Here is a 24,947-nt window from a genome sequence, read left to right as displayed (position 1 = left end):
ACAACCAGCGTGGTCTGGGGTCAGGTCCCAGAGTAAAGACAGTTGAGCCACCAGCTAACAACTGCCCGCCCCTGTGAGCAGCAGCGCCATGGAGCCTTCTAGGAGCAGAGCTCGGGCAGCCCCCCGGACCCTGCCTCTTCTTGTCCCCATGAGTCCCATCAGCCCATTGAAGACAGAGGCAGCCACGGCGACGGGAGGGAGCTTTGCCTTTTAAGGCCTTGCCGGCTGCAGTGCCAGCGCAGAGGAGCCTTTAAAGGGCATTTCTGGCTGGGCCGGCCCACCCGTCCCCAAATCCAGAATAAAAATAGAAACGGCGCCCCAGATGGCTTGGCTGCTCCGTCTCCCCAGAATGGCCTTGTTGGGCCTGGGGGGGGGGGGGCGGGCAGCTGGGGGGCGCACCGGGCAAGCCATCCCAGCCTCGCCACCCTGGCCTCGAGGACCGTACGGGCCTCGGAACACACCGAGGCTGGAGCTCCGAGACGCAGTCTGCAGGGGCACTTCAGCCACCACTGGCAAAGTGGGGCCAGAGAACCACCCCAGGACAGCACCCCAGCTCTCTCTGGCAGGGTCACAGCCTGGCAGGAGGAACTGGCCAGCTGGTCACTGAGGAAATGAGGAGACTGTCCTCAGCCCGTGACAGCCCCCAGCTGGTGAGAATGGCCCTCGTCCTCCTCCAAGGGGCCCTCACCCCCCTGCCCAGCCCAGCGTAGGGAAGGAGACTTTAGGAGAAGACCCTCGCAGCAGACTGACCAGTACACCCAGCAAGGCCTCACCCGGCATGAGGGGACTGCAACACAGTCCCAGGTACAGGTGGGGACCCCCATCTAGGCATCCCTCCTATCCCTCAGCCTGAGTACAGGAACCACGAGGACAGAGACTTATGTCTGTCTTATCCCTGCTGGAACGCCAAGGCCAAGCATAGTGCCTGGGACACGCCAGTGTCAAACAAAGACAGAGTGAAAACTTGGCCAAGCCCTGCCACTCCCCCAGGGCAGAAACGGTTAATCCAGTGCCCACGGGCCACCTCCATCCCCCAGGCCTGTTCTGCTTGCCTGCACCATGGCCCCAGAAGTTTGAGAAAGTTACAAACCTAAACAAAGCTACAGGTTTACCGAATGTGCGGCCAACGCCAGCCATTTTCCCTCAGCGACGTGCTGGCTGGCTGGCACTGAGATCACACTCCCTCTCAGTAGGGTGGGCGCTCTCCAGCCTGTCCCCCGAGACCTGTGCTCACCTGAAGTAGTCGCTGCAGGCGGCCAGGACCACCTTGTGCGCGTGGAAGGTCTCTCTGTTGATGGTGAGCACGACGTCCAGGAGCTGGCCCTGGGCACGGAGGGCGGCGAGGCCCTGCAGCAGGCTGGTGCTATGGCCGGGCGCCGAGAAGGTGCACTTGAGAGCTCCATTTTTGTCAGCCATGCTGCAGGAGAGCAGAGGTGGGGGCTCAGCTCAGCGGCCACAGGTCTGTCTGGTCTCTGCCCGGGGACACTGGGCTGGCTCGCCTGGGCTCTAAAGATGCCTGAGGCGCCAGCTCGCCAGGACCAGCCCCGGAGAGGCAGAAACAAAACCTGGGTCCCGGCCGCGTCTGCCACCTGGCCACCAACTGGCCTTGGCAAAGGACACCGCTTCTCCAGCCTCCATTTGCCACCTGTGAAAGGGGCAGGGTTTCTGCTCGAACTGAGGAGGCTCCAATGTCCCTTTTGTTTTTTCATTGAGATAAGATTCACATAGCATAAAATGCACCATTTCAAAGTGAACAATTCAGTGACGTTTACTGCCGTCACCTCTATCTAGTTCCCGAACATTTTCATCCCCCGAAATGAGACCCCGTCCCCATCAGCAGTCACTCCCCCTCCCCCTCCCCCTCCCCCAGCCCCTGGCAACGGCCAATCTGCTTTCTGCCTCTGGATGTGGCTCCGCTGGACACTTCATGCAAATGGAATCATATACCGTGTGGTCTTTTGTGTCTGGCTTCTTTCACTCAGCATGTTTTTCGGGGTCATCCACGTTGTAGCGTGAATCGATGCTTTGCTCCTTTTCATGGCTGAGTAATGTTCCATCGTGTGGCCGGACCACAATTTCTTGATCCCTTCACCCATCTGTGGACATCTGAGTTCCTTCCACCCCTCCTCTTAAACTTTATTTCATTATTTTTCATTCTCAATGTGTCTCCTGAGTGCGTATTCTGCAGTGCAGGACTCTTCATGTCACATCGCTGTCCCCCATACCCTAGCAAGCTGCCCTCCCCCCCACCGAGGGCAAACCTCTCTTCTCTCCCCTGCAGGGGCTGGGGGTGGGATTAAGGTGCCGGCACAGGGCCCCAGCACAGGCACGGAGGAGGAGCTCTATGACTGACAGCTTCCAGGGCAGCTCTGGTCCCCAGGGTTGGGGTGTCACAGGCCAGGAAAGGCCAACCTTCTTGGAGGCCCAGCTACTCTGACACCTGCCCAGTGAGCTCCTTGTGCCCAGCACCCCAGGGGAGGGCAACCACATGACCACAAAGTCATGTTCTGAAGAATTTGCTTCTGGGCTATGGTGACTGCCCAGTCTAGGCAAAAGGCCCATTGGTCCTACTTTCCAGGGACAGGGACACAATGAGTGGCTTGTCCATAGTCCCAGAGCTGTAAGACAACACAGCAAGATTTGAGCCCAGGCCCAGGACATGACAGAGTAGGTGGGATCTCCCTGTCTGTCAGGGTCAATGAAGCAAGGGAGGTGGAGGGGCACAGCAAATTGTGGGTAAGTCACAAAACCAAGAATATCTGCTCTACAAGGATGGGTTTACCTGTGGAGGTGGCTCAATGGGGGGATGGGGACAAGTGAAACAGAGGTTCCTGCACCTCAAAATAAGGACTCAGGAGGCAAAGGTCATCTTAGAACAAACAATAAAGCTTTAAAAAAGAAAGAGGTGGAAACAACCCAAAGGTCCACCAAAGGGCAAATGGAGAAACAAAATGTGGGCATCCACACAATGGAATATTACTCAGTCACAAAAAGGAATGAAGCTGAATCACGCTACAACGTGGACGAACCTCAAAAACATGACACTGAGTGAAAGAAGCCAGTCACACAAAGTCATAAATTGTATGATTCCTTTTGTATCAAAAGTCCAGAACAAGCAAATCCATAGACACAGAAAGCAGATTAGTTGTTGCCAGGGGCTGGGCGTCAGGCGTATGGGGGATGACTGCTGATAGGCACAGGTCTCATTTTGAGGTGATGGAATTGTTCTGGAACAAGTTAGAGGTGATGTTTGCACAACACTGTGAATGCACTAAATGCCACTGAATTGTGCATTTTTAAAATGGTGGATTTGGGGGGCGCCTGGGTGGTCAGTTCGTTGAGCGTCCGACTTCGGCTCAGGTCATGATCTCGCAGTTTGTGGGTTCGAGTCCCATGTCAGGCTCTGTACTGACAGCTCAGAGCCTGGAGCCTGCTTCAGATTCTGTGTCTCCTTCTCTCTCTGCCCCTCCCCTGCTTGTGCTCTGTCTCTGTCTCTCTCTCTCTCTCTCAAAAGTAAATAAACGGTTAAAAAAAATTTTTTTAATAAATAAATAAAATAAAATGGTGGATTTGGGGCACCTGGGTGGCTCAGTCTGTCAAGCATCCGACTCTTGGTTTCGGCTTGGGTCATGATCTCATGGTTCATGGGTTCAAGCCCTGCACTGGGCTCTGCACTGACATTGTAGAGACTGCTTGGGATTCTCTGTCTCCCTCTCTCTCTGCCTCTCCCTCTCCCTCCCTGCCCCCAAGATAATTAAAAAAAAAAATTAATGGGGCGCCTGGGTGGCTCAGTCAGTTAAGCGGCCGACTTCAGCTCAGGTCACGATCTCGCGGTCCATGAGTTCGAGCCCCGCGTCGGGCTCTGGGCTGATGGCTCAGAGCCTGGAGCCTGTTTCCGATTCTGTGTCTCCCTCTCTCTCTGCCCCTCCCCCGTTCATGCTCTGTCTCTCTCTGTCTCAAAAATAAATAAACATTAAAAATTTTTTTTTAATTAAAATGGTAGATTTTAGGTTATGTGAATTTCTCATAAAATTTAAATAAATAAATAAAAATAAACAAAAGGACATCTGGGCCTTCTCAGGTCCTGCATAAAACCCTGCCGTAACCACCAGCACCCCCACAGTATGTGAGGATCATTGCTTCATTCACCCCCACATCCCCTCCCTTCCAGCATCACTGTCCCCTCTGCCGTCTCATCTTAGAAAACTTGTTGAAGGCATTAAAGAATGAATGGCTTAGGCGGCCCTACTACATCATTTCACCTCCCAAACATTAACAGGAGGGAATAATGCCATCACCTCTAGGGTCAGGCCCCTGTAGGGTCAAGAACCCCTGCCAGGACTCCCCCAACCCATGCTTCACCCCACCCACCCCAAGGCAAGGCCAAGTATTCTGCTCTCTCCCCAAGGCCCCCAGCTCTCTGGAACTTGCTTTCCCATTCCTGGGACTAACGCCTGCCCACAAATGAGGGCCAGGAATGTGGGCACTGGTCTTTCCAAGAAAGCAGGAGAAAGAAGGCTCCTCAGCCCCCACTGTCCAGCAGCTCCCCAAACAATACCACGGATAAAAGAGCAGATGCCCAGCACAGGGCATACTGTCAACACTCAATCAATGCATCTGCTGCCAACTGGAGGCCTCTGCCCTGGCACAGGCTACCAGCCTCAGTGGCCCTTCCAAGAGAGCCTCAGGAAAGGGAGGCAAGCCAACCAAGGGGTTGCAGGGCCCTGGGGTGCTGGCAATAGGCCTGCAAGGTCCCAGACCTTTGGGACCCGGTGTGTGGGAGAAAGGGACATAAGACACAGCATAGGGGACATGGGACATGGCAGGGAGGACATGGGGAAGTGGAGGGGATACAGGACATGTCTGGGGGACATGGTCTGCACTTGGCAGAAGGCTTTCCCATCCCGGGAGGAGGGAACGCATGTTTCAGAACCCAGCACCACGGTCATCTGGGCTGGTAATGCTGGGATGCCGGTGGTGCCCGTGGCCAGACCCTGGGTTTGCCTGCGAGGTTTGACACGCAGCCCCGCTGAAGGCCACAGAGGGAGGGAAGGAAAGGGGCCCAGAAAGACCCCAAGTCTCTAGCTTGGTCTGGCCACCTCTCTCTGCCAGGTAGAAGGGATGCCCGTGTCACATGCCCTGTGCCCCTCCCACATTGCTACATCTAGCCCGTCGTGCCTGACCAGGCCGCCGCTGGGACTTCAAGTCTCTGTTCTTCCAGTTTCCCGAGACCCCACAGTGGCCCCAAGTTCTGAGGATCACAAAGAGAATGTCACTGGCTCACAGATCCACCGGCTTCAAAGTGTGGCCATCCTCTGGCCAGGGCTGCCCGATGGGGTCTCACTGTGCCTTCTCACTGACATCCTCCAAGGCCACATGCCGCATGAGCCTCTAAGGACCCTTGAGGTGCTCAGATCCGTGCACCCTTCCCCTGACCCTCCTCTCACCTCACTGGCCTGTCAGCCCCTTGTCCCTTTCTGGTGGCAGGGACCATACAGAATGAACAAGATGGAGAGGGCTTGCCCTCACTGGGTGCACAGTCTGGGGAATGGAGACCCAAAGTGGTCGAACCGTCCAGAATCAGCTTCGCACTGCAGCTCTGAGTACCTCACAGCTGGGGAGGGGACAGGAGCCTGCAGCAGAGATGTGCAGAGGATAGGGTGCCCCTAGCCCCACCACACCCACAGTTAACACAGGGACACCCAGCCTCTCCCTTGGAGCAGAGGGCTTGGCCGCATCCTGGGGATTAGCCCCAAAGTCCCAGCTTCCACAAAAGGCCTGTCCTGAGAAGCCAACCCTCTCCCTGGGGCCCCTGGGGCCCAGACAGCACAGGGAACCGCCTTTCCCCACACCACAGGGCCCTCTGGCCTGGGGCCAAGCACTCTACCTCTCTGTGGAGCAGAGTGGCCCAGGGGTCAGGGATAGCTGGTGTGACCCCTCAGAGCCTCCCTCCCAGGGCCAGGGAGTGGAGAAGAGGCGTGTCTCCAACTTCACCACGCGTGTGAACAGGGACTATGTCGAGACACAGACTCACACTCAGCAGCTAGGGGCAGCCCCGGGGATGGCAGTGCCACTCTGTGGACACCTTGCCTCACAGACTTTGTACACGTGTGCCCCTACCCCAGCCTTTGCCGTTACGCTTCATTTTTTTCTTAGAAGTTGCTGGGAGATTGTGCGGCAGGGCAACAGGACTTTGTGTGCTTCCTCTAAGCCCTAAGAATTGTCGTGCCAATGCATGCTTCCAGCAGAAGAAAGATTTCACACCAGGGGCAACTTTGTCCTGGAACTGGTCGGTTCCTGGCCGTACATATCTACTATGGTTCTTCATATATAAAGAGCACCAAAAAATCAATACAAAGTCAGCATCCTCACAGAAAGGTGCACAAAGGATGGTTCATAGGAAAGGAAGCACAGCTGGCTGGAGAGACCTAAGAGTCAGAAGGGCTCACGATAAAATACGTGCACACAGCAAGGGACCGGCTTCACCCTTCATGTGAGCAGAGGCATTGTGTCTGGTCGCAAAGACTCACATCAGTTCCCAGTGGGGATGTGAAGTGAAACAACACCCAGGAAGGCAGTTCAACAGACCTAGCAAAATTCTAAAGGCTCACGTCCTTGACCCAGCAACTCTACTTCCGGGATTTATCTGAGATATACTTACATGTGCAAGATGAGGGACACAGGAGGATATTCACCAAATACCGTCTCTGGGGGCCAAAGATGAGAAACCAGCTAAACAAAGGGGTTCCAAAGGGGTATGAAGAATTATTGGACCTTCTGACAAAGGGCTGCCCTCAGCTGAGCACAGAGCCCGCGTGCACCTCAAGCATTAAAATGCTCCTACACGGGAGTTAGCCCAGAGCCCCCGACCAAGCCCACCGCAAAGCTGCTTACAGGGTGTGAGACCTGAGCTGTGCTGAATGGGGGGGAAACGGCCCCTTTCTGCACACACCTCGTCCTCCTCCAGGCCCTTCTCCTCATGCCCCTGGCAAGGCTCACAGTACCCTCCAAGGCTGTTTTCCCCCTCTCATCTCATAGATGGCACAGCTGTCCCTGAAGCCCCCATCAGCACCCACCACACACACCTCACAGCCTCTGGGGAGTTCGGGGAAGGAGGGAGAAAGCCAGCAAGAGCTGGAGTCCCCAGGACAGACAGGCTCGGCTGGGCGGAGGTGGGCAGGAGGAGGAGGGAGGGCTGAGGCCTGGGACCGATGACTAAGGGTAGGACCCATTACTCAGGCCAGCCCAGACAGGGGGCGGCCGGCGCGGCGGGGCCACGGGCCCCCAGGAAGGCGGCGGCGGCGGCCCTGAGCCTGTCCGAGTCTCCAGACGGCCACCCGAGCCACGGTCACCCGCACTGAGTCATCGGAGCCAATGCGTCAGCAGCCGGGTCAGGATGTCTCTGGAGGCCGCTTACTGCCGCCCCAGCTGCACCCTTGGCCTGGATCTGGCCTCTGAGGGGCTACACATGCCCCCCTCAGGCCTGGCCTGAGCTCAGGGCTGTCCTGACCCCATACTCCCACACTGCATCCCCCAGCACTGTCACTGGGCACCTCTGGCCAGGCCTAGGCCTCTACCGGACATGGGGACACAGCCACTGCCTCCCTTGGAGTCTCCCCTACACCAGGGCTAATGTAAAGTGGGACCGGGCAGGGTGAAGACCCCAGGTGGACTATCTGTGGCAAGATCTCCACAATCCCCTGGGGGTCCACGGCCAGCCAAGCCCCTTGCCCACCTCGTCTCCGGCTCCTTGCTGACACACCCCCGTGTGGTCTCCTTCCCCACACAGAGCAGTCCTTCGTGGGGTCACCCCCAGAATACATTATGGGCTGGAATCCTTGTCTGAGAGTCTGTTTTAGGGGGACCCAACCCAAGACAAGATGGCCAAGTGGGGAAGGCCACAAGAGGTGCAGGACCACACCAACTGCCGTCCCCACGCCCCACTGACAGGGCCCCACAGTGGACGTGGGGGCTGCCCTGGAAGTGACACCTGGTGGGGTGGGTGCTCCCCAACTCCTGCCCTCATCTGGCTGCTGACCCTGGTCCCCATAGTTGGTTTCCCGACCCTACAGGAGAGATCTGAAGCCCCGGAACAGTTCTTTTCATTGGAATGTCAAAAAAAAAAAAAAAAAAAAAAAAAGGAAAGGAAAGGCAAGAACAAGAAAGAATTTCATGGAAACATTTCTTTGGGGTTTTGTAAAATCCTTTCCCACCCCCACATGGAGCCCAAAGCTCGGGCCAGAACAGAGTCTGACGGTATTGCCCCTTTAACATACTGTTCTGACATGCAAATTCCCTCACTTCCCCTCAAAACGGAGAGCACTTCCACTTTCAAAGCCAATTTCGGTTTTATTGTCCATGTGGCTCGATAGAGCGCAGCAGCACAGCACAGCTGGTTGGCTCGCACCCCGGCCGACGACGTACCAGGGAGCTGCAGGCCACTCCGCCCGAGGGTCCCGGGTGTGTCAGCAGGGAAGATGCTGCATTTCACAGGAGAGAGGGGGACAGAGACTCAGAGAGGGGGACAAAGACCCAGAATGAAGGGGAGAAGACTTGTGGGGGGTGGGGTGGAATAGAGACCCAGAGAGGGAGACAGAACCCAGGGCGGGGTGGGGAGGGGGGGTAGTGTTGGAGAAGCTCTGGCGACCAGCTGGTCCACCTCTCTGCCCTATTTCACACAACACCCTCCCCTACCCCCTGTCCTCCAGCCATACTGGAAACTTCTCTGCCTTCTCTCTCCCGTCCACCTCTGACTCTTTACAAGGCAGGCCCACTGACTGAGCACATGCCGGGCCGGATTCTTCACATGCAACCTCATGAATCTCCCTTCAAGACAGGGAAACTGAGGCCCAGCACAGCCCTGTGTGCGAATGTAGTCGCAGGCGACTCCAGCTTCTTGCTATACCGCAGCCTGCTGACTGCCAAGGCCACAGCACTGGCTCCTGGGTAAAAAGTGCATCTAAGCCAGAGTCCCACATGCCCCACAAAGGCAGACGCCCCCAGCTACTGTTGCCATGGTTCCCACAATATTTCACAGCTCCGGGTACTGTGCTCCCAGCCCAAAGGATAGAGTCACCATGTTTTGGCACCTTGCACGGGCCCTCAAATGCTGAGGCTGGCCAGCAGCCTCCATGCTCACGTCAGTGAGCTTTCTCCTGGGACTGCTCGCCAGAGGCCAGCCCGCCCTCCTCACCCCTCAGGCGGCAACAGGCCCATTCCTGGGGCTACCCTTCCTGATAAGCTCCAAAGGAGCTGCCTGCGAGTGTCTCATGAGGCTTGACCCCTGGGCTCCCAGGGGAGCAGACAAAAGACCAGAGCTTCTGGGTGGACAAGCGTGGAGCCCAGGGGTAGATGCAGGTCCTTCACTGCAGCGTCCCAGCAGGCCAGGTCACCAAACCACTAACAGAGACCCAGAAGGGACAAAGACTCAGAGGGAGAGGGAACAGAGACCCAGACAGAGGAGGACAGCCAGCCAGGGAAGGAGACAGAGACCTGGAGAGGCAGAGAAGAAATCCAGCCAGGGCCCCCGGACCCCACGTTCCCCCACCAAGCCTGGGCCCTCTCCATGCCGCCACTGGTTGTTTATTTCTCACTCCTAGTCATCATGCTGGTTTTTCTCCCATGTCTGCTTCAATTATTTAAAACACGATGCCCAGGGGCGCCTGGGTGGCGCAGTCGGTTAGGCGTCCGACTTCAGCCAGGTCACGATCTCGCGGTCCGTGAGTTCGAGCCCCGCGTCAGGCTCTGGGCTGATGGCTCGGAGCCTGGAGCCTGTTTCCGATTCTGTGTCTCCCTCTCTCTCTGCCCCTCCCCCGTTCATGCTCTGTCTCTCTCTGTCCCAAAAATAAATAAAAACGTTGAAAAGAAAAAAAAAAAATTTAAAACACGATGCCCAGAGCCAAGGCCTACTATCTGTGCACCCTGTGAGTAAATCTGTGTATCCCGGGAGGGCAGGTGCACCAGGCCAATGGGGTCTCACCCACTGCCCCCTACCCAACCTGCCTCCAAGAACCAGAGGCGTGGGCATGACTGAGGCCCACTGTGAGCCCATCCTGGAAGCATGTTGCCTGTAGAGACGCCCTCCCTGAGCCCTGCAGAGGAGCCCCAGGCCACACCAGCCTACTTCACCTTCTTCGTGGCATCACCATCACAGCCATCTCCCTATGTGTATATCCTTACCTCCCGTCCGTCGGGGTTCGTCAGGCAGTAACAGGGTGACAGAACAGAGGGGTTGTCAGGGAGCTCCCAGCAGGAAGTGACCATGCAGGCTGCAGGCCCCTGGGGCTGGCAACTCCTGAGAGCCCCCACGTGACAGCCAGGGAGGCTGAGGTGGGGAGGAGGTCATCGAGGCAAGCGGGCAGAGGTTCCCACATCCACCTGGAAAGAACCATCCTGAACCTCCCAAGGGCCCGGCATGGGGAGAGAAGTAAACTCCTCAGGACTTGGCGTAGAGGCTAGGTTCTGCCCCCACACAGCACAAGCCTGCCAATCAGAGCCCAGCAAGCCCACATGGAAGCCCCCCGCGATTCCAAGTGCACAGAGCCCGGCATGGGGTGGCCACGCTCAAGTGCCGGTTCTACTCAAGGCGGGCCCTGACAGCTTGGCCATCCTGCCCTTCTACGACAGGGACAAACCACATGAACCCCTGCCTCCCCAAATATTTACTGGGTCCTTGATGAGAACTCTGCAGACACTGCCCACCCTCCCACCGGGGTAAGGCAACAACACCAATCCCCATCTTTCTCCTGCCTAAGCCCCCCATGGCCCTCCACAGCCTCATTCTTCATGGGCCGCTGTCAGCCCAGTGCCCCTCAAGCTGGGCTGTGACCTCCTGCCTGGACCCCAGGCCATATCCCAATCTCTGAGTGAGCCCAGAACACACGGGGACCTGGCCACTGCTGATCGGCCAGAGGACCCTGTGGGCAGCACCCCTCTGATCCCATACCTGCCCAATTCTGGCCCTTCTCAAGCCTAGAACAAAGAAAAGGGGACACCCAGACCCTACTTCCCTCACCAGCAGCAAGCTCTCTGCCTTCACAGTACCTCCGCCCCTCCCTGTCCTGGTGAGTGAGCACCCACTCCATACTGGGCTGGAGTAGGTACAAACCTGGCTCCCAGCTCACCTCTCGGGAGGCCGTTTGGAAAGGAGGATACCGCTATTCTCTTACAGATGGGGACACCGAAGCACAGAGAGGTTCAGGCACCCAACCAAGGCCACAGAGCACACAAGAGGCCTGGTGTCAGCCGCTCCATAGCCCCAGCTGGGTAGCCCCGTATCAGCTCCATGATACAGATGGGGAGACCGAGGCTGGGAGAGCTGAAACCACTCCCTAAGGACACTGAACCATGCGTGAACATAGAGCTGGGTAGCGGGAGGATCCCGATGTGGCTCCTCAGTGTTGGCCAGGGCCAGGGTGTAGACTATCCCACTAATCCTCCAGCCACTACAAGGGATGTAATCCCATCCTGCCAGGTCACTGGGAGAGTGGGAGAGCCCCATCCAGGCCCCGAGGCTTCTCTGACCCCCAACCCAGCTCTATTTGCCCCCTGATTATTGCTCCATCGGGCACACCACCCATCTGTTCCCAGCCTATCTCCCTGAGGCTGAAACAGGAACCTCACCAGGGCAGGGCAGGATGGGTTCTGTCTCCTGCTGTGTTCCAGTACCTGGCACTGTGCCCAGCACGTGCTCAGAGCTCAGTCATGCTCATTGGTTAGATGGCTGGATGGCTGAGTGGGTAGATGAGTTGGTGGATGGATGGACGGATGGACGGATGGACGGATGGATGGATAAGTGGGTGGATAGGTAGGTAGATGAATTGGTGAGGTGGCAGGTGGATGGCTACCAGGTGGCAGCATTGGCTGGAGCCCGACTCATATCTTTGCTTGCTGCAGATAGCTGCTGCATATGTCTGCCCTCTTCATCCCATTCATTCAACCTCCTGGTCCTAGTTCTGGGACTGAGTATGTTATCCTTTGATTGGGCTCAATCAGGAAGCCCTCAACAAGATGTTTTCTGGAATGTCTGGCCTCCATACTTCGCTCATACTGTTCACCATGTTGAAGGGCTGACTCCTCCTGCCTCCCCCCAACCCTCCTCCTTATGCCACACTTCCAAGTCTACCAACTCTTCCATGCACTCTGGCACATTACCCTCCCGCCTTCTGAAAGTAGAAGGTCTCCCCATGGCCATGTTTGCCCTTGCGCCCCAGCCGGGGTTCTCCACAGCCTCCCTTTCGCCTCAAAGCCCAGCCAGGGCCTCCAGGTGAGGGGCAGCAGGGGCAGACTCGTGGACAAGTCTCAGGTTGAGGCTATGCCTATTTCGTTCCCACCCACTGACACAAGGCTGATCCCAGTCAGAGCCCATCCCCCCCACATATTACCCCCACCACACTGGGCTTGACGATGGAGCCACTTAAATAAGCAAAACCTCTGCAGATCAGGCAAGTAGGTCCATGGCTACATGGCCCCAAAGCACCACTCAAAAGCCCAGTGAGATTCTAGCACTGCCCAACTCCAGCATCTCAGTGCCAGCCCAACCACCTCCCCTGGCAGGGCAGGTGTTAAGGCCCTAAAAGGGACAGTTCTGCCAAATGGCACATGCTCATGACCAGTGGTGCTAGGCCAGACACAGGCAGATGCAGACATGGAGATGGCTCAGCCTAGTCCTTCCAAAAGCAGCACAAATTTAGGCATCAGAAGGAGCCTGTCATGAATACCTCCACTTTAGGGGGTGCCAACATCCCTCCCCTCTTCAGATAAGGGTTTCCTGTTTTCCTCAGGAAGCCTCCTATTCCCCCGTGGTAGGAATCAGGAGACCCTATCCCTGGGCTGAAAAGGGAGACTGATGACCAATTAGAGCCTCCCAGATCCCTGCCTACACTGATTGGTGCCAGGATGGGGGTGTGACCCATGTGACCCAACCTGAATCCTCCCTGGGACTTTTGCTGGAGCCACCAGAATGGAGATTTGCCTTCCCCCTGTGATTGCTAGGATGGTGGGGAGCAGGAGGGAAGGCAGGGCTGAGAGAAAGGAGTCACAGATTCCAAGGGAATCATCTGAGCCCTGAATCTCAGTGTCCCTAAAACTAGAACTCTCTCTGAACATTTTTTTATGTGAACAATGAACTTTTCTTTTTTTTAATGGAACACTTTATTATCTATTTATTTTTTTTTTCTTTTAGAGAAAGAGAGAGAGCACATGCAAGCAGGGGAGAGGGGCAGAGGGGAAGGGAGGAGAGAGAGAAACAGAGAGAGACAGAGAATCCTAAGCAGGCCCCATGCTCAGCACGGAGCCCGATGCAGCACACGATCCCACAACCCCAGGATCATGACCTGAGCCGAAATCAAGGGTTAGATCTCCAACTGGCTGAGCCACCCAGGCACCCCTGAACTTTTATTTTCTAATTGAAGGCAGAGTTGAGTTTCTAGACTTCATAACCAAAGGGGGCTTTCGACGTCAGAAATCTCTGATCCAGGGCTCCTGTCCACCACATTGCAGATGAGCCTCTAAGAAAACCACCATGGAATTAACACTTCTCCAGCTGCTGCCTCTCCCTACCCTGCATTTAATCTTCCCACCCCGGGGGGGGGGGGGGGGGGGGGATGGGAGGAGCCTGGGGCGTTGAGGAAGTCCAACCTGGGCAATTGGCAGCAAGTGGGTAGCGGCCATACTCAGCCTGAGTCCTGTCTGCCTGTGACAAGACAGCTGGCTCCCCACGAAAGGTCAGCAAGCCACCCGTGGCCCCCACTGCGAAAGTTCAGCAACTCTAAATGCTAAGATGCTGGCGGCAAGCCTAAGGCTGGAGCTGCAGGGCGATGCGAGGCCATCAGCCTCGGCAAGAAAAACACCACCCATTGCTGCTGCAAGTGACTCACGTGGAGCATAAACATTTGTGTGCTCCCAACTGCCCTGCCTTACCCCCTTGCAGGACAGAGAAGGGGAGAAAAGAGAGCGAGAGATGCCCTCCAGGGACCCACCAGACTTCACCAAGGCAAGCACGCGGTTACCACTTTTAAACACAGTCCTGGGGGCGCCTGGGTGGCGCAGTCGGTTAAGCGTCCGACTTCAGCCAGGTCACGATCTCGCGGTCCGTGAGTTCGAGCCCCGCGTCGGGCTCTGGGCTGATGGCTCAGAGCCTGGAGCCTGTTTCCGATTCTGTGTCTCCCTCTCTCTCTGCCCCTCCCCCGTTCATGCTCTGTCTCTCTCTGTCCCAAAAATAAATAAAAAAACGTTGAAAAAAAATTAAAAAAAAAAAATAAAATAAAATAAAATAAACACAGTCCTGTAAGTTGTCCATGTGGAGGCTGCCTCGGGGATCCTCAGTGGGGCTCCCGGACCCCCCGTCCCGTGGGGCTCACTGTGTCCCTTGAGCCTGAGGCTCAAGGGACACAGTGCCACCCCCTAAACCCCGCCTTGGGAGAGTGCCCTACTCTGGGCTCCGGTCTCGGAAGATTCTGGTGATCACGTCTCTCTGCTCTGCTTCCTTCAGCAGGCTGCTTCAAATTCTAACATCCCGTGGAGAGGAGAGCTCTCCGGATATGCAGCCCAGCCCGCTCCGGCTCCCGGCCGATCCGTCTTTGACCCCTGTGGAATTCTGCAGTTGTGGCGTTAGAAAACATCTTCGGCCTCAACTCGGGTGACCCCCCTCGAGGCCTTTAAAAGCCCAAAGGTCCACCCCTCAAGATTTCCTCCAGGCTGAGCTGTTCAATTCCGGAAGCTGCTTCCCTCACAGGAAAGGTCTGCGATTCCCCAAAGGTGCCGGTTACTTCCTCCCGAATCACAATATTTTCAGTGTGCGGTGAGGCGGTGTGCGCGAAGCAATCGGCCCCTCGGCTGCTCGGGGTCTGAAACCACGCTGGCTGTGCCCCAAAACCCGCTCCGCTGAGGAGGAATGCTAGGGAAGCGCTCTCGTAGCCGTGGGGGATGAGTTCTGCGAATCCTGAGCGGTCCTCTCTGGAGAGAAATGGGAAAGGGGCGGGGGAGGAGGAAGAGACTGGAGACTCGGGGTTAACAAGTGTTAAGAGCTCGTCTGCACAGCTGCGGAGCGGCTACCACAGGAGGAGGGCGGGGCTGCCGGCAGTGGGGACCCTGCGGCCCGGGCCCCCACTTCCCACCGCAGGCAGCTGGACAGGGAGAGCGGCCGGCCGTTTCCCGTCCTCCGCACACAGCGCTGAGATCCTGTTCGTTAACTAAGTGAAGCACACGCAGAAGGGGACCGCTCACTGGCTTCTCTCTAACGGGCTGATTCACTGACCGACATGCCCGCTTCTGGTTCCCTACCCAGACCGTGCCGTTAAATAAAGCGAGGGAACGGAGGAGCCTCACCCAGCGGAGTGTGGAAGGCTGTTCCAGAAGCCTCTAGGTCAGGCCAGGTCCCCTCGAAAACCTATCCCAGGCTATGTGTGGGGTATTTGCTGGAGCAAATCGGAGCCACCACAGGGAGGCTCTGCCCTTAGGAAGCATACATTCTAGGGGACACGGGTCTTTAAGCACACAGAATGTACTGTGATCACAGGGCGGAGGATGCAGAAAGGCAAGTGGACAGAGCCACCAGGCCCCAAGAAGGCCACCCGGGGGCTGTGCAAAGCACGGGGACAGGACACTCCAGCCAAGGAAGAGCCAGGTGGAAGGCCCAGGAGGGGTGGCAGCAGAGTGCTGTTGGAAACCAGCAGGGCTGCAGAAGCACAAGGACACAGCGGGTGGGCAGGGCCTCACTGTAGGGTGGGGGTGGGGGTGGGGGTGGGGGTCCCATGGAGAAGTAAAGTTTGTTCCGAAAGTGAGGAAGCCCTCAGGCAGGAGGCAGGCAGAGCCACATGGTCTGATGCCTGTCTTGGGAAGGACCCCCTGGAGTGCAGGGCAGCAGCCGCTGGGAGGGCAAGAGCCGACGATGGCGATGGCGGCTCAGAGCAGGGATGAGGAAGAGATGGAAGAAGGGGCCAGACAGGGATGTGGCTCAAAGGTGGAACCAACATGGTGGGCCAAGAGATGAGGGGAGGAGACAGCAAATAAACGTGTGCGTGGTGAGTGCTCTCAAAGCAAAGCTTCCAGCAGCGGTGCAGAATCCAAACTGGAGAGACCTCCCTGGGTGGCTAAGACTAGGCCAAAGCCTCTTCTCAGGAGAAGGGACATTCCTGGGACCAGCAACTGCTCACTGGAAGACCTGGGGCCCTTGAGCAAGGAGAGGCACAAGGGCACAAGGGCTTTCCAGAACAGAGACAAGCCCTCAAGCCCTCCGGGCTGCTGTCCACCTCTGCCCCCCATCTCCACTGGATGCTCACAGGCAGCACATCCTCAGGCAAGTGGGGCCTCATCCTACCTCCTGCCAGCTCACCTGCCCACCTGTCGATAACCAGTACTCACTCCCCGGTCTCTGGAGGGAACCTGAAAGCCAGTGACTCCGTGCCTGGCCTCCACCGTCCATCAGCACATGGCACAAGTTCAATCTCGAATCTTCCCCAAACTCATGCCCACCTCACCATCTCTACGGCTCCTAGCTAGATCCAGGCCCCCTTGTCTCTCGAAAGAGGGATCCTTCTAAAACATAGATCTGACCCAGGCTCCCCTGACTCAAATTTTGCACCCCCTGAGTCTCCTGGCCTCCTCCTTCCCACCCTCTCCAGCTCCTCTCTGCCCTCATGACTCCTGAAAAGCCAGGCTGCTCCTCCTTCAGAACCTTCACGTGCCACTCGCCCACACCCAGAAAATAGTCTACCTCCCACGATCCCCTTCCTCTGAGCTGATGACATTAACCATCAGACTCAGCTCAGCCACATCCATGAGGCTCTCAGAACCTTCCAGAAAAGGCAGGAACCTCAGGATCATTTATGGCAAGTGTAAAGAAATGACTACACAATTGTCCTGCTAACCCTGCTGGCATGTCCCACGTGGGTAAAGCCTGTCTGTCCTGGGGGCCCAGGGCTAGCGTCAGGCACAGCAGGCACCCAGGAACCATACGACAATCACCAGAGGAAGAGAGAGGCGTCAAACGAGTCCCGTCCGCAAGAGAAAGGAGCCAGAGCCAGGGATGCCAGAAGCCGCCTATGTGGAGGAATTGTTTCTATCTGGGCCTTCCTCCCCTCCCCTTCTCCAGGGCCTTCAACCCCAAGTCTGTAACACGCCCTAAGGCCAAAGGGTAGCAATGCAGAGAAAGCCCCGCTTTTAAAGTGTCTGGGGTGGGCGATACGAGCGCAAACCTCCGACCTGGTCTCGCTAAGCTCTCCCGTGTGGATCGGCAATAAAAAATAATCGGCGTTGAGAAAAGTGGGATGACACACCGCATGGGCTCCCTGGAGATGGCACTATGATAGCAGAGGCTAATAAAACCTTTCTACCCCTATGGCCGACGACAAGAAGGCCGTCCCCCAGGGGGGTCGCAGCTACCAGGTGGAAGCCGTCCAGCTGTGAGACAAATGCTCCACAATTCGGGGTGAAGCGCGTGGTTTTCAGAGCAATTTCACATCGTGAGCTTGCAGGACCCTGCCGGCGAGGCGGTGAGGAAGGGGGCGGTGAGGAAGGGGGCACCTCGCTGCCTGAGGAGCTGAGCTTCTCGGCCCGGCCCTCTAGCACCTCCAGCCCAGCGCTCCCTCCAGCTTGCCTCAGACTCCACTGCCCCCGCCCCAATACTCTGTAGAGACCCACAGAGCTGTGCTCTGCCCTCTGTTGCCGGGTGCAAGGCTCGCCTGGAAGCGCCTGCCCTCTCCATGTTGCAGAAGCAGCTTGGACTTGATGTGTTCCATTCTCCTACTGCCCCTGCCACCGACCCTCTCACGGCCACCAAGTAAGAGTGCCACCATCCTCCCAACTGCTCAGGACAACTGCATATTTGTGTCCCCCTAAAGTTCACATGTTAAAAGTCTAACCCGTGATGTGATGGTATTCAGATGGCCAAGGGGGGTGCTTTGGGAGGTGATTGGGTCATGAGGGTGGGGCCACGAATGGGATCAGTGCCCTTATAAAAGGGAACCCAAGGGTGCCTGGGTGGCTCCGTCCGTAGAGCATGCGACTCTTGATCTCAGGGTTGTAAGTTCGAGCCCCACGTCGGGTGTAGAGATTACTTAAAAATAATAAAAATCTTAAAAAAAAGAAAAAGAAAAAGGGGTCCCAAAGAGCCCCCTTGCTTCTTCCATCATGAGAGGACACAGTAAGAAAACAGCCATCTGTGAGCCAGGAAGTGGTTTCACCAGACACCAAACCTGCTGGTGCCTTGATCTAGGATTTCCTAGCCTCCAGAACTTTCAGAAATGTGTGCATTATTTGTAAGCCACCCAGTCTATGACATTCAGCAACCAGAATGAACTAACACACCAGCTTTCTCTTTTCCCACCTGCCACACTGACGCGTAGGCGAGACTTGCCCAAACCCCACAATCCCCTCGTGCCCCCTGCGGCTGCAGCGGCCAGAATGTTGGCAGCATCAGGACTGCAGGGTGACATCGCCATCTCTACATTAACATTTTGATGCACACGCCACATCCAGGTACACCCTCACATAGGTCACTTCGTCCCAGATGCCCTTCCCAGTCGGCCTTCCCAGATGAGCAATTTAAGGCACGAAGGGTGGCAGACATGCCCAAGGTGCACGGTGAGTACCTGGGGCCGCCCTGCTTGCCAGAAGGAGGGACCACAGACACAGGTGGCTCTGATGAGGCCCCCGATACCACCAGATCTCCCAGAATTCTCAAGAGGAGGAGCTGAGGCCCCATCTCTGAAGAGTCAACACTCCCTCTCTCCCTCCTGGCTGAAAAGAGGACAAAGCCAAAGGAACAAGAACCTTCTCAAAAGGCCAAAAGGTCCCCCAGTCTTTCGCACAACGGTTGGGGGGCTGGACTCTTCTAGGGCCTCGGGGCTGAGTGGTGACAATCTAGGGCACAGGCAGAGAGGGCTTGGTAAGAACGTTTAAACAAGCAAAGGTCACCAAGCCAGAAGCAGATGCCTCGCTGAACTGCCAAACCCGCTCACGCTGTGTCTAGGCCATAACTTCCCATGAAAACACCTGTGGCCGGCACGTCCCTTACCGGATACCCTCGACTCAGCCCCCGGGAGCAGCGTGAGTCAGCGAGACGGGGCCCCATCCAGACGCTGTTAGGGAAGATGGGCCGAGGACTGAGGATGCCAATGACCCAACATCTGAAGAGCCTCCGTAGCAAGAAGGTCCCTCCAGAAGTCAACCGGCCCGGTACCTCACAGTCATGGAATTTTAGCCGGGGAAATGCAGCTCCCAGGAGAATTCCTCCACCCCCTCACAACACCCCGAGTGGCCACAAACCTCCTCTCCCTCCCGAAACCCAGACCTTCGTGGAAGGCCTGAGGTGGAGCTGGGAGGGGGCCCACTAGAGAACAAGTGTCTTTTGTGCGAGTGAGTCTGCAGCTAGGACCCCACCTCCCGTCTGCAAGCCCTCGGCTGAGACAGCCACGCTCCATCCATCCCGGAGGTTCAGCTTGGTTATTAACGACCATCTCTACTAGGCAACGAGTTTTTTGTTGATCCCTCGAGATGGGAAGGAAGGAGAATAAGCTTTTCTCTTTCTTTTTTTCCCCCTTGGTTGCAGAAAAGTGAAGTTGGAACAAACAAGTTATATAATGCTGGGGGCGGTGGGGGGTGGGGGAGCTTAGTCCCTCCTGAGGACAGTTTCTTGAGTTGTGGGACCGTTGGAAAGGCCAAGGGGAAGACAGGAACCACCCCCACCCCTGGCCAAATGACAAAACCCTTCATGGGACAAAAAGGCAGATGCAGGCGCCTCCTGGCAGACTGGAAAACCACCTCACAGACAAGGCCAGCCTCCCCCAGCCTCAGCAACCCCACGAGTCTCCCTGAAAAGGCAAAGGACTGACCCAATCCCGCAGAGGGGACTTCCTTCCCGCCAGACTGCAAGAGACTCTAGAGAGCTCTTGCCACACCCCTTTCCAATCCATCCCTTCCTCTCTCCCTCCCCGCTCCCGGCCATATTTCTCGAACACTTACTTCCTCTGTGCAGCCTTGCTCCAGGCATACAAGACAGCATAAGGCAGACATGCTCTCCAGCCTCAAGGCGTGCCCACTAACAAACATACCAAGTAGTGGCAGGTGGCGACCGCGTGATCGAGGACACACCACAGCCATGAGACCCAGCGACTTCACTCCTGGTATATGCCCCAAAGAACTGAACACAAGTGTTCCGACAAAAACTTGAACGTGTGTGTCCACAGCAGCAGTATCCAAAGTAGCCAAAAGGTGGAACCAACCTAAATGTCTATCCATTGGTGAATGGATAAACAAAATGGGCTATTTCCACATGGTGAAATATTATACAGTCATAAAAAGGAATGGAATGCTCATACACACTCCAATGTAGATCAACCTGGAAAACGTGCAACACAAAAGGTCACATGTTGTATGACTCCATTTACAAAACAGGGAAATTTATAGAGACAGAAATTGGATGAATAGTTGTGGGGGGCTGGGGTGAGGGAAACGGGGGGTGACTGTCAATAGGTACAGAATTTTCTTTTGAAGTGATGGAAATGTTCTGGAACTAGGCGGATGTGATAGTTCCTCAACATCGCGAAGGTACTAAATGCCATTGAATTGTTCGCTTTAAGGGAGTGAGTTTTATGCTATTTAAACTTTACCACGTAATACAAAGTGGCCAGAAAAAATGTTCTTGGGGCTAACTGAGCTCAGGTGGTCAGGCAGATGGCTCTGAGAGGCCATGACCTTGGAGTGTGGAAGTATGGAGAAGATGAGGCATGGGCATGTCATACACTGGTCCTCACTGGCCCATTTGGAATAAATGAAGGAATGAATAAATGAACAATGCTACAAAGGCCTCTAACCTCAAGGGAGCCTTGGCAAAACACTGTGTGCCACAATCTCCCTCAAAACCTGATCCTCTTTCTATACGTTCCATCTCACCATATTAGGGATTCTGGCCCCTTCTCCCCATACCAGCACCACAGGGATAAGAGCACCTTCCTTATCAGTTACTCTAGACAACGGTAATTTTTCACTGGGATGGATGGAAGGGGGCAAATGGGCATCTCAGAGGTGGGGGGGATGTCTTTTTAAAAAGTGCCTCCGTTTAGAAAAGATTTCTTAGGGGCGCCTGTGTGGTTCAGTAGGTTAAGCGTTCGACTTGGGCTCAGGTCATGATCTCACCGTTTGTGGGTTTAAGCCCCACATCAGGTTCTGCGCTGACAGTGCAAAGCCTGTTCAGGATTCTCTCTCTCTGTCTCTCTCTCTCTCTCTGCCCCTCCCCTGCTTGCTCTCTCTCTCTCTCTCTCAAAATAAATAAGTAAACTTAAAAAAGAAAGATTTCTGGGTGCCTGGGTGGCTCAGTCGGTTGAGCGTCCGACTTCAGCTCAGATCATGATCTTGCAGTTCGTGGGTTCGAGTCCCACGTCGGGCTCTGTGCTGACGGCTCAGAGCCTGGAGCCTGCTTCAGATTCTGTGTCTCCCTCTCTCTCTGCCCCTTCCCCACTCATGCTCTGTCTCTGTCTCTCAAAAATGAATAAATGTTAAAAAAAATTTTTTGTAAAGATTTCTTAGATATAACACTAAAAGTGTGATCTATAAGAGAAGAAAACTGATAAACCAGACTTCATCAAAATGGCAAAATTTCCAGGGTGCTTGGGTGGCTCAGTCTGTTAAGCATCCAACTCTTGACTTCAGCTCAGGTCATGATTTCACAGTTCGTGAGACAGAGCCTGTTTGGGATTCTCTGTCTCCCTCTCTCTCTGCCCCTCCCATGCTTACACGGGCATGTGCACATACACGCTCTCTCTCTCTCTCAAAAAATAAACATTTTCTTTAAATGACAAAATTTTGCCCTGTGAAAGATATCATTAAGAAAAAGAAAGCGGGGCTCCTGGGTGGCTCAGTCAGCTAAGTGTCCAACTCTTGGTTTCAGCTCAGGTCATGATCTCACAGTTCATGGGATCGAGCCCCAAATTGGGCCCTGCACTGACAGCATGGAGCCTGCTTGGGATTCTCTCTCATTCTCTCTGCCCTTCCCCTACTTGTGCATGCGTACACATTCTCTCTCTCAAAATCAATAGATAAAAACTTTAAAAAAGAGAGAGAGAGAGGAAGGAAAGGAAAGGAAAGGAAAGGAAAGGAAAGGAAAGGAAAGGAAAGGAAAGGAAAGGATAGGATGAATCACAGAGAGGGAGAAAATGTTTGCAAATCATATATCTAATAAAGGACTTGTATCCAGAATACATAAAGAATTCTTAAAAATCAACAATAAGAAGACAACCCAAATAGAAAACGGGCAAAAAAATCTGAAAAGACATCTTACCAAAGATATGAATAGCCAATGAGACCATGAAAAAGTGTCCAACATGATTATTTATTAGGGAGATGTAAATTAAAACCAAAATCAGGGAGTGCCTGGGTGGCTCAGTTGGCTAAGCATCTGACTTTGGCTCAGGTCATGATCTCACAGTGTGTGAGCCACATCAGGCTCTCCGCGGTCAGCACAGAGCCTGCTTGGGATTCTGTCTCCCTCTGTCTCTGCCCCTCCCCCGCTCACGAGCATGCACACTCTCTCTTAAAAATAATAAAACATTTAAAAATAAACAAATGTAAACAAAATAAGATACCAGCATATACTGAAAGTGGCTAAAATTAAAGACAGGCCACATCAAGTGTAGACAAGGATGGGGTGCAATTGGAACTCTTGTATATTTGCTGGTAGGAATGCAAATGGTACAGTCACTCTGGAAAACAGCTTGGCTCTTTCTTAAAAAGTTAAACCTACACCTACCATCGGATGCAGTCGTTCCACTCCTAGGTATTTACCCCAGGGGATGAAAGTCTATGTCCCCACAAAGACGCATTCCTGGATGTTCACAGGGACTTTATTTGTAATTGTCAAAACGGAAACCCAAACGTCCATTAACCAGTAAATGAGTAAGCAAATCTGTTCATCCATATAATGGAATACTCTGCAGCAATGAAAAAGAACAACCTGCTGATACCTGTGACAACACAGATGAACTTCCAAAAACATTCAGTTAAGGAAAAGAAGCCAGACGTAAGAAGCCACGTATTGTAGAATTCCATTCATAGAAAATTTCTAAAAGGGCAAAACCAGAGAGCAAAAGCAAATCAGGGTGTGTTTGGGGCAGGGGGTTGGCAGTCTGGTTGACCACAACAAGCTTGAGGGAATTCTTGGGGGTGATGGAGGCCTTCTAAAAACCGGATTGTATTAAAGCATGCACAACTCTGTGAACTTATTAAAACTCAATCAACTGCTCAGCTAAAATGAGTGAATTATGTGGTATGCAATTAGTTATACGTTGCTCTTGCCCCCAGGTTATCCCCTCCCTGGGCCCAAGGCAGGGGCCCAGAATTAGCTGCCCCTTTTTATGTGTTTCTTACATGTCGCCTCATGCCTGGTCAACAAGCCCTGCCAACTCTACCCCCTGAGTGTCTTACAAATCTTCTGAGCTCTCCTCGCTCCCCAATGCAGGCCTCTAAAGCCCAATTCATGCGCCGACCCATCAAGTCTTTCAGGTTAGCACCAGCCCAAGTCTCCCAAATGAGGACTGCCTCCACAGCTCACAAGTAGTGAACAACTTCAGCACTTATCACACTGAAATTATTCGCTTCCATAAGCTCACCATCAAGAAGAGCCCAGATTTCCTCCTCGGCCAGCCAAGGGTGGTAGGGTTTCCTAGGGGGGCCACACTGGCCTTGTGCAATGGGAAGAGGGAGGTTGTGCTACTTAAAGCACGTGTTTTCCCCCTCTGAGAATCCAAAACAATGCATACAAACACCTTCCATTTTTACACCAGTTCTGGGATTCAAGCAACCAGTCTCGGGACTTGGCCAAAGGAAAGGGGGGGCCTCCCTGTGACCAAAGAGGGTGAATTCTGCCCCCTTGGTCTGTGGGGAAGACCTTGCTTCAAGTCCTTTCGCCTGCGGGAGGATTTGAACCCCACAGGGATGGCTAGAAGGAGCACCCAAGATGGATGCTCCTTGTGTTTTCTTTAGACCAAAAGCTCCCCAAGACGCACCCCAGGCCCTTAGGACCCCGGGGAACTCCAGACCCCTCCTTGCCCATCAGAACTCACTGGGACCTGGGGAGGCAACCTCAGCCTCCCCTCTCAGGTTCCAAGCCCTTTAGGCCTCTTTCAGGCCCTCAGGTTCATTTGAGCCACCACCTCCTGCCTTCCACAGTCCTCATCCCTGCCAGGACCCCACAGTATGCCCCCAGGACCACATTTAGACACCTCAGGGTCCTACAACACCCTCCAGTAAGCCTTGGACCTCAGTCCCTCAAGCTCCACTCCTTAGGGTCCCCAAGACTGCCTCAACAAGCTCAAGACTGCCCATGGTCCTCTGCTGAGGCCCTCTCTGCCTGCCAGACCCCTTGGCATGCCCAGTTCCCCCATGACCCCATCACAGCCTGGAGTCCATGAATTTTCCTTCAGACTCCCATGCCCCTCAATGCCCCCGCAGACCCCTAGGGCCACATGCAGATGCATCGAGGTCCTGCGGCCCCCAGCCTGCCCTCACCTGCCCCTCAGCAGCGCTCGGTCCCCCTCAGTACACCATGACCCCCTAAAGCCCGTAGTCCCCCGCAAAGACCCTCGAACCAGCCCAGGAGGCTCCTCAGCCCCTCAGGATCCCCCGGACTCCCCACACGTTACCCTGGCCCCGGGGCAGGTACCGGCCCACCTTGCGGGCGGGTCTCACCTGCTGGGGCGCTCGGGGCCCGGGCCCGCTCCGAAGCCGCCGCCACCAGCGCCACCACCGCCACCGGACTCCGCCATCTTCCCGCCGCCGCCGCCGCGCGTCCAAGTGACGGGAGCCGCGCGCGCCGGCCCGGGAGACAGAAACGCGGGGGTGGGGGGACGGGGGCGGGCGGCACCGGGCCTGCTCTGCAAGGAGCGCGGCCCTGGGCGAGGGGTGGGGCCCAGTCTAATGAGGGGGTGGGTCTTGGGCGGAGAGAGGTGGGGTCT

At 55.3% G+C, this 24,947-nt stretch overlaps 1 protein-coding gene across 2 annotated transcripts in view; it reads right to left on the bottom strand.

Moving 5' to 3' along the window:
* Window positions 1–24,947, bottom strand: part of KLHL26 (kelch like family member 26) — a 28,778-nt gene extending 3,831 nt beyond the window's left edge. Inside the window, exons 1-3 of one of the 2 annotated variants that reach the window (XM_045496719.1) lie at window positions 24,682–24,947; window positions 22,959–23,056; window positions 1,235–1,417 (exon numbers count right to left, since the gene is read on the bottom strand). In XM_045496719.1, the coding sequence (XP_045352675.1) occupies window positions 1,235–1,417; window positions 22,959–22,990 (215 nt within the window). In that variant the 5' untranslated portion in view covers window positions 22,991–23,056; window positions 24,682–24,947. The remainder of the gene's footprint in view (window positions 1–1,234; window positions 1,418–22,958; window positions 23,057–24,681) is intronic. The other variant, XM_045496718.1, reaches the window with a different exon arrangement.

The sequence above is a fragment of the Leopardus geoffroyi genome, chromosome A2, assembly GCF_018350155.1.
Source record: "Leopardus geoffroyi isolate Oge1 chromosome A2, O.geoffroyi_Oge1_pat1.0, whole genome shotgun sequence".
Lineage (NCBI taxonomy): Eukaryota > Metazoa > Chordata > Mammalia > Carnivora > Felidae > Leopardus > Leopardus geoffroyi.
The sequence above is the reverse complement of the archived record's forward strand: the minus strand, read 5'-3'. Positions and strand labels throughout refer to the sequence as shown.